Source organism: Diabrotica virgifera, chromosome 1 (assembly GCF_917563875.1).
Source record: "Diabrotica virgifera virgifera chromosome 1, PGI_DIABVI_V3a".
NCBI lineage: Eukaryota > Metazoa > Arthropoda > Insecta > Coleoptera > Chrysomelidae > Diabrotica > Diabrotica virgifera.
The window spans coordinates 59,907,103-59,922,336 of NC_065443.1; the positions used below are offsets into that span (position 1 = coordinate 59,907,103).

The window sequence follows — 15,234 nt, forward strand, 5'->3', positions numbered from 1 at the left end:
TAAAAAACGGTAAAAAAATGATTTTTCGAAAAAAGTTATTCAAAAAATTTATGAGGAAAAATTGACGATGCTTTTGCACACATATTTATTTCTAATAAATGCATTTTTTATTCACCTTTTTTAAAACAATTTGAAAGTTTAGTTCATGCTCTTTCATTCGACACCTGTAGAATGGTTCTAGCATTATTTTTTTTTTGATTTATGTTATTGCAAAAAAAGCTCTCTGGGATAAACAATTTGAATAAAATTTAATCAATTGAATGAATCGCTTTGAAATTTTTGTCACATATTTAGCACTAAAGAACCCTCATTTGACAAAAATTTTAAAGCTGTACCTACACTTATTTTAACAATAGTTCTTGCGAAATTAATTTTTTTGAAATTTCGACCTTTTTTCGCAATTATATTAAAAAGTGAGTATTAAACTTTGTAATACGCCATTTTAAAGCTTTTTCCATTCTCTCGATGATGTATGTACTAAGAAAACCATAAGACCTACTGTTTTCCATTAATTTCGAAAAAAATGCTTTTTTTGACACTAAATTGTTTATAAATAAAAATGGCCGCCATATCCTGCGCAGGAAATAGTTACAATTTGTTCTTATAGGTATTACCTGTCGAAAAAACGCTTCAGTACCCTGGCTGTTGAAGTGTCACGAACAGGGTATATTTTTGTCTTATTACCGTGGCCTATTATAGTTTTTGTAGCTGAGTTTGTATTCCTTCTTGTGGATTGGGCATATTAATTACTTGTAGGAAAATGAAGCAAATAGGAGGGAAGTAGTAAATGTAAGCAAATTAATAAATATAATATATATTAAAATAAATACACCTACATTTGCAAAATATTTAAAACAAAACATCTTTACAAACACAAAAAAGTGAAAAACATTAAAATAAATAACTAAAAAGTCTATCACTCGATTTAAAATCATCACATTCATACACCAACTGAACACGAATAAATTAAACCGTTGTGGCTTCTAACACCACTTCTTAACTCCAGTCATTTTACAATACAACAAAACAAGCTATGCAAATAAATATCCTATAGTACTACAATCTATTTAATATACTCAATAATATTCAGCTCTGCGGGATGATATTGTTCGAGGTGTGAAATTCCACAAACAAGGGATCTACCTGTTTTATGGAATGATCCGTTGTTTATGTAAGTACACATTTCGAACAATAGCACCCCGCTGAGCTGAATGTTCTTGAGTCTCTTAAATAGATTGTAGGACTATAATCAAAATCATAATGATTACGCAAAACAAAAAATCAATGGTTAGGCACGCATATATTACAAGAATATATGTCAACTAAAAGTGAAAAATAAAATTCAGGTAAACAATAATGTGTACTTGAATTAAATTTTTTGTATACTTAAGTAATTCTCTGTCTTCATTTGCTTTTGCACACCTTTTTTTGTTAATTTCGGAAACAACATATCAGATTTTTAACACAAACAGATAAACATAAAATTTGATCAAAAATGAAGACAAAATATAGTTTTGTTCTCTTTCATAAAGTAATTTCATATACAGAGTGTTTATTTTTGAAAGAGGTATGTCATGCGACTAAATGGACTCAAATGACTACGCACCTTCTACGTTTCTAACAGTTGAAACAACCATAGAACAGTGCCATATATATGATTAATTTAATACTAAAATATACTGTAAAGTTCTTATAATTACTACGGTTAAAAATCTGTACAACTGTTGTTTCCCAGTCGCTCTGTTCAGTTTAAATAAGTACCTATCTATTGGTTTTTTCGCGAAAATGTTATTCTGAGTCCAATGCTGTTTTGTTTTTATACTTCGTTACATTCTAAATACTTCTCCTGGCAGTTATCACCGTATCTTCCTCTTCTTCCCGCTTCGTAGAAGACGTCGAATGAAGATCCCAGTGATTTTTCCATAACGTAGCTAATAGCGTAACTGAAAACGTTAAATTTTTATAAATACAAGTCTTTTTACCTAAATGATTTTATTAATATATTATGTAGTATGCTTCTTTTCATGAGCATTTTTCAGTGCGTCACAAATGATAGAAAAAAAGGTAAGTCCGTGATAATATACATTTTAGTGACATGACATTTTAGTTAAATCTGACAGTTGTCACATTTTATTTGCAATTTGGCAAAAAAACAAATCAATTGTGTTTATTGCATTTATAAATAGTGCGGCAGATTCGTGCAATATATTATAAGAATTGCACATTTAATGATACAAGCGTATATTTTGGTCCACATATACTGCACAAATAAAGGTTCAAATTTAGATATGAGGCCATCTCAGATTTTGCCTTTTACAAAAATGGCAAAAAGTTTTGTTTTTCCTGGTTTTTTATGTAAAACTATTTTATATTATGTAAATAATTTATTTTCCATTTTTTCACCCTATATATATATATATTAATTTTTCAAAATGGTAATACCACTATTGAAAAGAGCGTAAGAATATGTTTTAGGAAATATTTTGAACTTTGTAGTTATATTAATTACAAGAATAAAAAACCGCTAAACGCCGTAAAAATGAGTGGCGCATAAAATATTCCAGCTACAAAAGATCTGATATGAATATTACGTGGCGCGAAAATGGATTTTCATTTGATGCAAAACAAAATTCTAGTTTTATTTTAAAAGATTTTTCCATAATATTTGCTAAATTTGAAGTAAACGCGCCACAAAAGAGTAACTTTGATACAGTTTGAATTTTGAAACTCTTTTGTGGCGCGTTTACTTCAAATTTAGCAAATATTATGGAAAAATCTTTTAAAATAAAACTAGAGTTTTGTTTTGCATCAAATGAAAATCCATTTTCGCGCCACGTAATATTCATATCAGATCTTTTGTAGCTGGAATATTTTATGCGCCACTCATTTTTACGGCGTTTAGCGGTTTTTTATTCTTGTATCAGGAGTTTTTCAAAGTTATTTATAAATTAAATGTATGAAGTTGAATACAATGTTCCTCTATTACACGTCAAGCTTTATAAATGGTCACCTTTGTTGCATTATCTCCCAAATGATCTAGTGTCCATCGAATGTACACTAGATTTTTTTATTCGAAATAGATTGAAAAAAAAAATATTGAGATGGCCGGTAAATGAAGTCGGATTGCCCGTTGCCAGATCAAATTTAGCGTCGTAACCACTACAACTACATAAACCATTTCGGGAATAATCGTTAATTGGATTATACTTTTGTAGCTTAATAACTTCTAAACGGCTTAACCGATTTTGATTAGTAAACATGAGTTTGAAACGTATTGACCAGTAGTATCTGATGGATCTAAGGTCAAGTATGATAACTGAAGCTATTACAGGAAATATTAAGCTTGAGAAACCGTTTTTCCCACAGGAAATAGATTTTATCATACTTATGAAGCCTATAACCTAAAAAATTCAAATTTTCCGGGATATGAGGTATACACCGTTAAATTCATCTTGAGTCCTTCTTCAAACGCTAAGTTATTGGCGCAATTCGTAGGTTGAAATGTTGAGTAATTGTCGAAAAACCAAAATTTTCAAAGTTTAGTTTTTCAGTTTTTCGGCTATACTGAGCCGTGTGTATGTCTGATCCTGACGGCTTGGACACCATTTGAAAGTTTAAGTCAACACTATTCATTTGATGTATTTGCGGTTCTCCTGGCTCTTCTTGATCCGGATATATATACCCCCAAAACATATGCCGTTTTGTACCTACCAAGTCCTATAGCTGGCTTATGGGTGGTCAAAAGTCACAAACTACACCGGTTCTAAATCGGCCCTGACACCCTCTTCAAACACAGAAGAAAAATATCAAATCGGTTTAACTTTCAAACACACATACATATATATCCACAAACATTTTCCCTTTTTTAAATAAAAATTAAGTCACATTTCTAAGCTCTATAACTTTTGAATGGTATAACCGATTTTCAAAATTAGACATGCGTTGGAAAGGTAATGATCAGTTTTATTAGAAGCCGCAAAGGTTGGACTTAAATTTTTAAAGTTTTTGGGAGTTGTGGGGACGAGAACGAAAAACAGACCCTAAATAGGAAGGGCCGTAAAATCTACACTCTTGGACCAAAATCGATGGTTGACATATAAATGGGTGAGTCTTTTTCTGAACTTGAAGATGGGAGTTGGCACAATTTTCAATTCAGTCAGATTTAGAAAATTGAAAATTTCGTGTATATAATAGTGTCGCGTGTAGGGGGGTGTATTTCTGCGCCACTGGCGAGAACTGCCGTTCTCTGGTAATTTTTTCGATATAAAACTAACAGCATCGATAACCAATAAATCGAAAACTATTAATTTTATCAAAAAAATGTATAATGAACATTTTTTGCTTATAATTAATATTTTTACCAGCATTTGCGGTCAAAATATAATAAAAAATTTCCACCCTCGAGATGAGGTGGCAACCACCCCATGGTAAAAGCGTCTTTCGGCATCATATATATTTTGATCCTTGGACTATCCACTACTTGTTGTCAAATTTTCAAGCAAATCTATCCATTCTGTAAAAATTGCGAAGTGAAAGATTTCAGTTCCTGGACTAATTATACTTTTGGAGCTCTATAACTTTTGAACGGTTTACCTGATGTTGATCACTAAACATGAATTTGAAACGTATTGACAAGTAGTATTTGACGCATCCAAGATCAAGTATGATAGCTGAACGTATTACAGGAATTATTGTGCTTGAAAAACTGTTTTTCCCATAAGAAATAGATTTGATTATACTTATGAAGCCTATAACTTAAAAATTCGAATTTTCCCAGATATGAGGTATACACCGTTAGACGCGTCCTGAGTCCTTCTACAAACGCTCAGTTATTGGCGCAATTCGTAGGTTGAAATTTTGAGTAATTGTCGAAAAGCCAAAATTTTCAAAGTTTAATTTTTCAGTTTTTTGGCTCTGGTGAGCAGTGTGTATGTCTCAGCTTGATCGCTTATACGCTATTTGAAAGCTTAACTCAACCCTATTTATTTGGTGTATTTGCGGTTTTCCTGTCTTTCCTTGAACCTAAGATATATACGCCCAAAAAATATGCTATTTTGTATCTACCTAGTCCTCTAGCTGGCTTACGGGTAGTCAGAAGTCAAAAATTAGACCGGTTCTGAATCGGCCCTCACACCTTCTTGAAACACAGAAAAAAAAATTCAGATCGGTGTAACTTTTCCACACACATACATACATACATACATACATACATACATACATATCCACAAAAATTTCTAATTTTTTAAATAAAAATTGAGTCATATTTCTGAGCTCGATAACTTTTGAATGGTATAACCGATTTTCAAAATTAAACATGCGTTGGAAAGGTAATGATCTGTGCTATCAGAAGCCGCAAAGGTCGGGCTTAAATTTTTGAAATTTTTGTGGAGTTTTGGGGACGAGAACGAAAAACAGGCTTTAAATGGGAAGGGCCGTAAAATCCACACCCTTGGACCAAAATGGAGAGGTAACATATGGATGGACGAGTCTTTTCCTAAACTTTAAGATGGGATTTGGCCCAATTTTCAATTCAGTCAGGTTTAGAAAATCGAAAATTTCGTGTATATATAGTGTCGCTTGTAGGGGTGTTGTGCGCCACTGGTGAGAACTGTCGTTCTCTGTGGATAATTACCATTTAATAAATGCATAACGTATCTTCACATGTACCTATATGTGGCAGATTCGTGCAAATATTATAAGAATTATATTATTATACATTTAATGGTAGAGTCATATAATTTGGACAACATATACTACACATACAAAAGTTCAAATTTAGATATGAGGCCATCTCAGATTTTGCCTTTTACAAAAATGGCGAGCATTCAAAATGGCGGCTATACATATGTGACTAATAGCACGATAACTTTTGAACGAAAAGTCCGATTTTAGCCAAATTTGGTATCAAGTTTCTTTTTTTGATGCATAAGATCGAGGTCTTGAACCGGAAGAATCGGTTTACCAGAAGTTGTGTTTTTACTGTTTTTTACGTAAAGATATGTTGTTGTTTTTTTCAATTCTTTCACCCTGTATATATTAATTTTTCAAAAAGGTAATACCGCCATTGAAAATAGTGTAAAAATATTTTTTAGGAAAGATTTTGAACTTTTTAGTTGTGTTAATTACCATTTAATAAATGCATAACGTATCTTCACATGTACCTATGTGCGGTAGATTCATTTTGAATGCCTGCCATTTTTGTAAAAGACGAAATCTGAGATGGCCTCATATCTAAATTTAAATCTTTGTATGTGTAGTGTGTGTGGTCCAAATTATAGATATGCTTTTACTATTAAATGTACAATAATTCTTATATTATTTGCACGAATGCGCCGCACATAGGTTCATAGGTACATGTTAAGATACGTTATGCATTTATTAATTGGTAATTAATATAACTAAAGAGTTCAAAATATTTCCTAGAAAATATTTTTACGCTCTTTTCAACGTCGGTATTAACTTTTTGAAAAATTAATATATACAGGGTGAAAGAATTGGTAAAAAAACAACATGTTTTTACATAAAAATCAGGAAAAACACAACTTCTGGTAAATCGATTCTTCCGCTTCAAGACCTTGGTCTAACACATCAAAATAAGAATATATATAATAAATTTGGTTGAAATCGGACTTTTCGTTCAAAAGTTATCGTGCTATAAGTCACATATGTATAGTCGCCATTTTGCATGCCCGCCATTTTTGTAAAAGGTAAAATCTGAGATGGCCTTATATCTAAATTTGAACCTTGATGTGTGTAGTATATGTGGTCCAAATTATATGCTTCTACCATTAAATGCACAATAATTCTTATAATGTTTGCACGAATTTGCCACACATAGGTACTTGTGATGATACGTTATGCATTTATTAAATGATAATTAACATAACTAAAAAGTTCAAAATATTTTCTACAAAATATTTTTACGCTCTTTTCAATTGCGGTATTACCTTTTTGAAAAATTAATATATACAGAGGGAAAAAATTGAAAAAAAAACATATTTTCACATAAACAACCAGTAAAAACACAACTTCTGGTAAACCGATTCTTCCGATTCACCATATCTCTCTTGTAAATCAAAAGGAAAACCTATATACCAAATTTGGTTGAAATTGGACTTTTCGTTCAAAAGTTATGGTACTATTAAACACATAAGTATAGCCGCCATTTTGAACGCCCGCCATTTTTGTAAAAGACAAAATCTGAGATGGCCTCATATCTAAATTTGAACCTTTATATGTGTAGTATGTGTGGTGCAAATTATATGCTTGTATCATTAAATGTGCAATTGTTTCACATATCGGCCACACTAAAAATGGTATTTTCTTTGATTTGTATAGTCTTATAAATGGTTCAGATTATAATCGTAGATATATTATATAAATATAAATTATTTTATTTTCTGTGACGCACTGAAAGATCCTCATGAGAAAAAGCATATACATATTTATGTATAAGATTTTTGTACAGTATGGTGCAAATGTATGGAATAAATTCACAAAACTTACTTTTAAAAAATCTTAAAACGCGTGAATTTTAATTTTTGAATGGCCAATAATTGCTATATGTGTTGGACATTACGTCATCAGTGTTGCCTTAATGACTTAATCGACGATTTTGTTAAATACAAACCGAGGTCACGGGACGCCTCATTTGAAAGGTCTCTTAATCGCCTTTACAACGATGTATTATTGGAATATTTATTTTTACAGACTGTTACAGATTTTTATTAACAATTAGCGAAATTGAAAAAAAAATCAAGAAACGGACCATGTTCAAGATCTTTCTAAGAGTGACAAAAAACCAATACCCAAAGCCAAGAAACTAGACGTTGTACTGATGTTTCAAGAAAATTCTCACACCAGTTCGGGGCAGGTCGAACTAGATAATAATGTTCACCACTCAACTACTTGTGCGGAAAAAGGAGAAGTGGCGGCATCCATATAAAGTACATCTGCTTCAGGAGCTGTTAGAATATGACTTTGATAGAAGAATCGATTTCTGTGAAAGCATTATGATTATGAAATTATGTAACAGAGATCAAAGTTTCATAGAAACTGTACCTACTTTTTTCGGATGAAAAGAGATTTACTCTAAACGGTCACGTAAACCTCCAGACATATCGATACAGGGCAAGTGAAAATCCACATCTGATAGAAGAATATAAGACGCAGTATCCTGAGAGGGTGAATGTTTTGACCGGCATTAAAATAATCATATTATAGGACCATATTTTTTTGATGAAAACGTAACTGCTCCTCGTTATCTGGAATTTCTTTAGGATTATCTGATCCCACATCTGAATCAGCTATTTCCAAACAAAAACGATTTGTGGTTCCAGCAGGATGGGTCTCCCCCACATATGGCTTTGAGGTACGAAATTTCTAAATAACGTTTTCCACGGTAGGTGGATGGGTAGAAGGGGATCTATTGAATGGGCACCAAGGTCTCCAGATTTGACCTCGTTAGAGATTTTTATGATTTCAACATTTTTTTATGTGATTGTATTTTACTAAACATTTATTATAAGTAAATCGTATTAATCAACGTTTTGGTTAAACTGATAGAAATAAATATTCAACTAATTGGCCATTAAAAAATTAAAGTTGACTTGTTTTAAGATTTTCTAAAAGTCGTCTGTTTCTGTATAGAACTTTTATTTTACTTACAACAACTTTTATTTTTGAGTATCATATTCTATTGGACGTTGGTGATTATCTTTGTTTCGTTTAAAGCAGCTCTGAACAGTTTCAATGCCTTTTTTATCTCTTCACTTTTTATACTTTTCGAACATGAGGTTATTGACTACCCAATAATTTGCTTGTTTTGGTTTACTTCTTATTATACACTGAAGAATGTGATACTTATCATTTTTTTAACGCTTTCTAAACGCTTTTTTTTTACTTCAATAGTTTGCATCAAATCTTTAGACGTTAATTTGACTGACTTTTCTTAAATGCAAATGAATGAAAATTTGCAGGTATATGCATTTGCGGGAACAATACACGAATAGTCAATAAAATTTTTTTTTATTTTTATTAATTATTTACATAAAAAAACGATTTTAATGGAAAATGCTTAAATTCTCTTGTTTTTCACAATGTAGAAACTTGAAACTTGTACGGATTGTAGCTAATGATATGAACTATACATAATTTCACTTTTCACTTTAATTGTTTACGTTATATTTCATGAATAAACAATAAAGTCTCAACTTTTGACCGCTCATATATTTGTTTATATATAAATCGGCGTTTATTCGTGTCAAATTTCAATTCGATACGAAACAAAACTTCAACCAAAACTCGAATTCAAAAAATTCGTGTTTTTATCGTAGTCTTAGAAAAGCCACCGGTAGAGACGTTTTGTGCTACAATTTAACATTAGAACTCGTTTTGTCGTATTAATTAATTAAACGCTTTTCTTTAGTTCAATCGTTTGGGTCAAATCTTTGGACGTTAATTTGACTGCATTTTCTTCAATGCAAATGACTAAAAATTTGCAGACATATGCATTCGAGGGAAACATACACGAATAATCAATAATAGTCCAAGTAATGAAGCTTAAAATAGGACAAAACCTCGCAATTTTTACAGAATGGATCGATTTGCTTGAAAATTTGAGAGTAAGTAGTGGATAGTCCAAGGATCAAAATCTATATGATGCCAAAAGGCGCTTTTACCATGGGGATGGTTGCCACCCCATGTGGGGGGTGAAAATTTTTTATTATATTTTGACCGCAAAAGTTGGTAAAAACATTCATTCTAAGCAAAAAATGTTCTATACATTTTTTTGATAAAATTAATAGTTTTCTATTTATTCGCTATCGAAAGTGTTAGTTTTATATTAAAAAAATTAATGTTTTTAATCAGTTTTCTGCAAATAACTCAAAAAGTTTTTGTTTTATCAAAACAACTTTGCTTAACAAAAATGTACCTTTTGAAAAAATCAACAAAACCATTTTTTTAAATTTTCTTTAAGACCAATAGTAATCGAGCTATACTTTATTATATATTAGGTCTTCTTCGGCAAATTCTAAATATTGTAGTTTCAAAGTCAAAAGACGGGAAAACTATGCATTTTTCGAGGATCACTTGTTTAAACTAATTTAAAGTATTTAAAAATATATATCTTCAGAAATAAAAAAAATAGTCTTTAGCTCAAAAATTAGGTGGCTTATAATGAAAAGAATGTCAGACCCTATATTTTTCAGCGAAAAAGTGATCGAAAGCAAACCTCTAATCACCACCCTGATTAAAATTAGTCATTGACCTTATTTCGCCTTCTTTACTTATGTATTATTAATAGGTTCTAGAAGCTTAACTGGTTTAGAATGATTAGTTTAAAAAAAATGGAGTCAAAAGCAAATATCGAATTTTTGAAGTTTGGTAAAAAATTCCCTTTTTTCAGAATAGAAAGATTATCATCAGAGATACAAAAAAATATTTAAATATAAAATTGTAGCTTATTTAATTCCCAAGAATTTGATTTGCAAAAATTTTCTCTACAGTCAAAATTAAGTGAGCTATTGACAATTAAATCTTGTAATAACATGCAAAAATCACCTTTACCAACCCTTTCAAAGTCACCACTTTTTGCGACTGAGGATTTTAAAAGGATTTGGTATTAATAGTCTTATAGATCTTGTAAAAACCTACAACATTATTTTTTAACAAACTTTCTAAGATAAAAATTAAAAAGGTTACGGTTAAAAAATCAATATATTTTTTTCAAAAAAAAAGAAATCCAATTGGAAGCATAATAATGTAAGTTAGCTTTGCTTTTAGTCATTGGCCCAATTATTTCTTCTTTATTTATGTATTATTAATAGATTTTAAAAGTTTGACTGGCTTAGAATGATTAATTTTTAAAAAACTAGAGTTAAAAGCGAATAACGACTTTTTGTAGTTTGGTAAAAAAAATGCCATTTTCTTCAAAATAGAAAGATTAGCATCAGATATACAAAAAAATGTTTTTATATGAAATTTTAGGTTATTTAATTCCCACGAACTTGGTTTGAAAAAATTTTTTCTACGGCAAAAATTGAGTGAATGGTAAATGAGTATATATTGAAAAACATTGATTTTTTCTATATAAAACTAACACTTTCGATATCGAATAAATCGAAAAGTATTCATTTTATCAAAAAATGTATAGAACATTTTTTGCTTAGAATGAATGTTTTTATCAACTTTTGCAGTCAAAATATAATAAAAAATTTCCACCCCTAAGATGGGGTGGCAACCGACCCCATGGTAAAAGCGCCTTTCGGCATCATATAGATTTTGACCCTTGAACTATCCACTACTTATTCTCAAATTTTCAAGCAAATCGATCCATTCTGTCAAAATTTCGAGGTGAAATACTTCGGTTCCTGGACTATAAAAAAATTTTTTGTTTATTAATTGTTGAAATAAAAAAACTATTTTAACGGAAAATGCTTAAATTCTCTTGTTTTTTACAATCAAGAAACTTGAAACTTTTACAGATTGTAGCTAATTATATGAACTATACATAATTTCACTTTTTACTTTAATTGTTTACGTTATGTTTCATAAATAAACAATAAAGTTTTAAATTTTTTTCCGATTCCGACTACTTTTCATGTTTGTACATCATATGTTTTATACATATTTTAATAAACATGACGTTATATTTTAATGTTTAAAAAGTGTAAGACTAAAAAGTAAAAAATAAAAAATATAAAAAAAATATTTTTAAGAAACGCTTTCTTAGTTACGAGTGACTAAAATTAAACATATTTTTAAAAAATCAACTAAAAAGCAAAAAATAAAAAAAATTGAAAAAATCTAACACTTTCGATAAAGAAAAGCGTGGGGCGAAAACCGTTTATTCGATGAAGACGCGCCACGCTTTTCTTTGACGAATGTATTAGATTTTTCAATTTCTTTTATTTTTTGCTTTTAGTTGATTTTTTATATGTTTAATTTTAGTCACTCGTAACTAAAGAAAAGCGTTTCTTAAAAATATTTTTTTCATATTTTTTTATGTACTGGAATGGTTCACTCCAGTGCAAGTTCACGTTATTCCAGTGGCATTCTACCGCTGTTCTGAAATGCTGGGCTGGAATAATGTGAACCGGACATTAATGTATTTTTTTGAATGCAATTTCTTTATTTTATGCATATTTCTGGTTCCCTAGAAGTATTTTTGACTATCGTAGTCCTTTTAAGTCGTGGGTCCGATTTTTGGATCTTTTCCAAACTATTTCTTTCCATTTCTTCCATCATAAAATTGTCACAAAATTAGCGCAAAAGGGTTCTGGTCTTAGAATATGTAGAGGAGAGGAGGGTATTATGGAATACTATTTACATTTTTAAAAATAACTTAGATAGGTACCTACTCAATTTGGAATAAAAATTTCCAAAATCATCATGACTCCATACTACAACTTATTTCAATAAACTATCACTTATAAGAGATGAAATATTTATTTGATTTTTATAAAAATATTTATTACAAAAAAAGTTACAAGTGGAGGTTAATATGAAATAGTCGGGTAATATGGAATACATGTTATAATCATTGAAAAAAAAATAGAGTTTATAAAACGGTAACTGAAAAGAAATATTTTCAACTATAAAAACAATATCTACTTCTACTCTATTTACAAAAATCACACGTATACTCGTTTTTATCTGTTCCGGTACAGTCAAGGGGGGCCTACAAAATACAGTTTAAGCATTGAATCCAAATCTCTCCTCGTTCATCTTCGGAGAATTTTCCATTACAGAAGATACATTCAGAATCTTTGTTTTTTTGGTTCCCTAGAGCCATTCTTCTAGAAATGCCTACTATTCCATAATAACCGACACGCCATCTTGGAAAAATAACCTTTAAACTGATCGACAAAACACTATTAGCTAACAAACGACCAAGCTATGAAAAATTACACTTCTTTCACCTACTTTACATTATGATTAACCTCAATGTTTAAATCAAATGTATAGTAGTAGATTAAAATGTTTTTCCGTCGACCGTCCATTTATGATCAATTTTAACATTCACAAATTCATTGATTAATGACCCCTATTAATGAATGATTTTATATTAATGAACGATTTCATTATAGACAACACAACATACATTGCTTGCATAAATTAATGAAACGCTCTGTGATTGGCAGTGACCTGTGGTGTAGGCAACCAAACATATACCTATTTATATTCCCACTAAAAAATTTAAAATCAAGTAGCCGCTGTTAGTACTATCTGTCATTGTATGTCATTATTTACTTTATTGTTTAAAATTCTGTGTATTTGAAAAATCAAAAGATGGATATATCTTTATTTCTGAAAAGTACGGTCGACGGAAAAGTTTTGTAACGAACTCGTGAATTAAAATGGCGATTAACAATCTCGAACATTAACGCGCTCGCTCCGCTCACGCGTTAAAATATCTCAATTGTTAATCGCCCTTATTAATACACTTGTTGATTAAATAACTATTAAAAATGGCCTGCAAAAACTTTTGAAGGTCACAATACAATTTTTTTCTGTAGCTCGTTGTACAGCAATAACAAGCGGCCAACTCTGAATACATAATGTAATGGCAGTATTATTCGGTAATTCATGGTATTTTCACAAGATATGGTAGCACCTAACAAAGCTGTAAACTCGGTATTCCATATTTCCCGACTATTCTATAATACCCTCCTCTCCTCTATATTTTTGCACCTATTTTGGCTAATTTAGTTTCCATTCTATTATACAGGGTGGGGCGTTAGTAGGTACGTGGAAGTCAAATTAATAGTTTTTCGTAAGAGATAGAAAAAAATATACTTATTTAGGTAAAATTTGGACCACAGATAGGACCGTAATTTAAAAATATTTTTAAATATACAGGGCCACTCGTATGGACGGGGTGACACAAACTTATGTTTTTTTTTAATGGAATACCCTATATATTTTTACATTTCTGGATACTTCTCGATGTCTTCTTTCCTAAAATGTAAGGTTTTGCAATATTATACGAATTAGTTTAAAAGATAATTCTTCTTCAGCCTGTCTGCATCCACTCCTGGACAAAGGCCTCCCCATGAGTTCTCCACTCTTCTCTATTTTGTGCTATTTGGTGTCAGTTTCTCTCAACTTTTGCTTTGATGTCGTCTAGCCATCGTTTTTGTGGTCTTACTCTACTACGACTGTGCTCGCGTGGTCTCCAATGTACGATGTTCAAAAATGTAAAAAAGTATATAGGGTGTTCCATTAAAAAAAACATACGCTTGTCAATACACCCTGTCAATACGGGTGGCCTTGTATATTTGAATTTATTTTTTAATTGTGGTCCTATCTGTGCCCCACTTTTACCTAAATACATTTTTTTCGTATCTCTTACGACAAACGAGTAATTGGACTTCCTATAAAAATACAATAAAAATTTTGTTTTCTTACCTTCCAAGATGACAGTACAATGAGCTCTGTCCGACGTTCTTTGAACACTCACTGTTGGCTTGGCATACATATCTCTCCATACATTTGGTGTCTCCAGTTGACAACGACCTCATGTAACCTTTCATCATGGAAAGACTTGCTACTGCGGCATCACTGACTGAGTCTTTCTTGCCTAGACTTCTGGCTTGGAGGGAACGGTGGGAGAATGAGGTCTTCAAGGCGTCCAAAAGGTTGACCACGATGTTTATGAACTGAACATATGAATATTAATGTTTTATCTGAATAGGACTGTTAGGGGTAATATTAGGTTATGATTTTAAGAAAATGTGAAAATTTAAGAAGTATGTATATGTACATATTATTATTATTTTCAAAGAATTAATGTATAATGTAATTTTTAACTATAGCTAAAATATATTTTATCCAAATTTTCTTATATTATATGGTGGTTTGAATCACATATTCCTTGAACAATACATTGTCATGTGCTTGTCTCTGTTGGTTTTAAGTAAGTACTACAATATATCAAAAACTCATAGTAAATGCATCGTATATCATAACAAGCCTTATGGCAGGTTTATAGAATTTGCATTTTAGTTGCATGGGAATCTTTCTATCACCACAACACACCAATCGTCTCCTTCGTTTCATTCATCCTGCTCTAATTACACTGCATGGATCTCCATCTAGTTCGTAGTAATCTCCATCCTGTAATATCGAAATACTCCCTTACAATAATTACTAGTTGCTACTTCGTTCTACATTACTCTCACAATCAGAGAACCACATAATCCCCAGATGTACCATATCAGCATTTGTTTC

The 15,234-nt window shown here is 31.0% G+C and overlaps 1 protein-coding gene across 4 annotated transcripts in view; it reads right to left on the bottom strand.

Annotated features, from left to right (window-relative positions):
- Positions 1-798: 798 nt before the first annotated feature.
- The window catches only part of LOC114331353 (uncharacterized), a 107,829-nt gene continuing 93,393 nt past the window's right edge, over positions 799-15,234 (bottom strand). For all 4 annotated transcript variants that reach the window (XM_050656618.1, XM_050656612.1, XM_050656614.1 and 1 more), the window contains 2 exons: positions 14,413-14,663; positions 799-1,943 (listed from right to left, as the gene is read on the bottom strand). In XM_050656618.1, the coding sequence (XP_050512575.1) occupies positions 1,817-1,943; positions 14,413-14,663 (378 nt within the window). In that variant the 3' untranslated portion in view covers positions 799-1,816. The remainder of the gene's footprint in view (positions 1,944-14,412; positions 14,664-15,234) is intronic.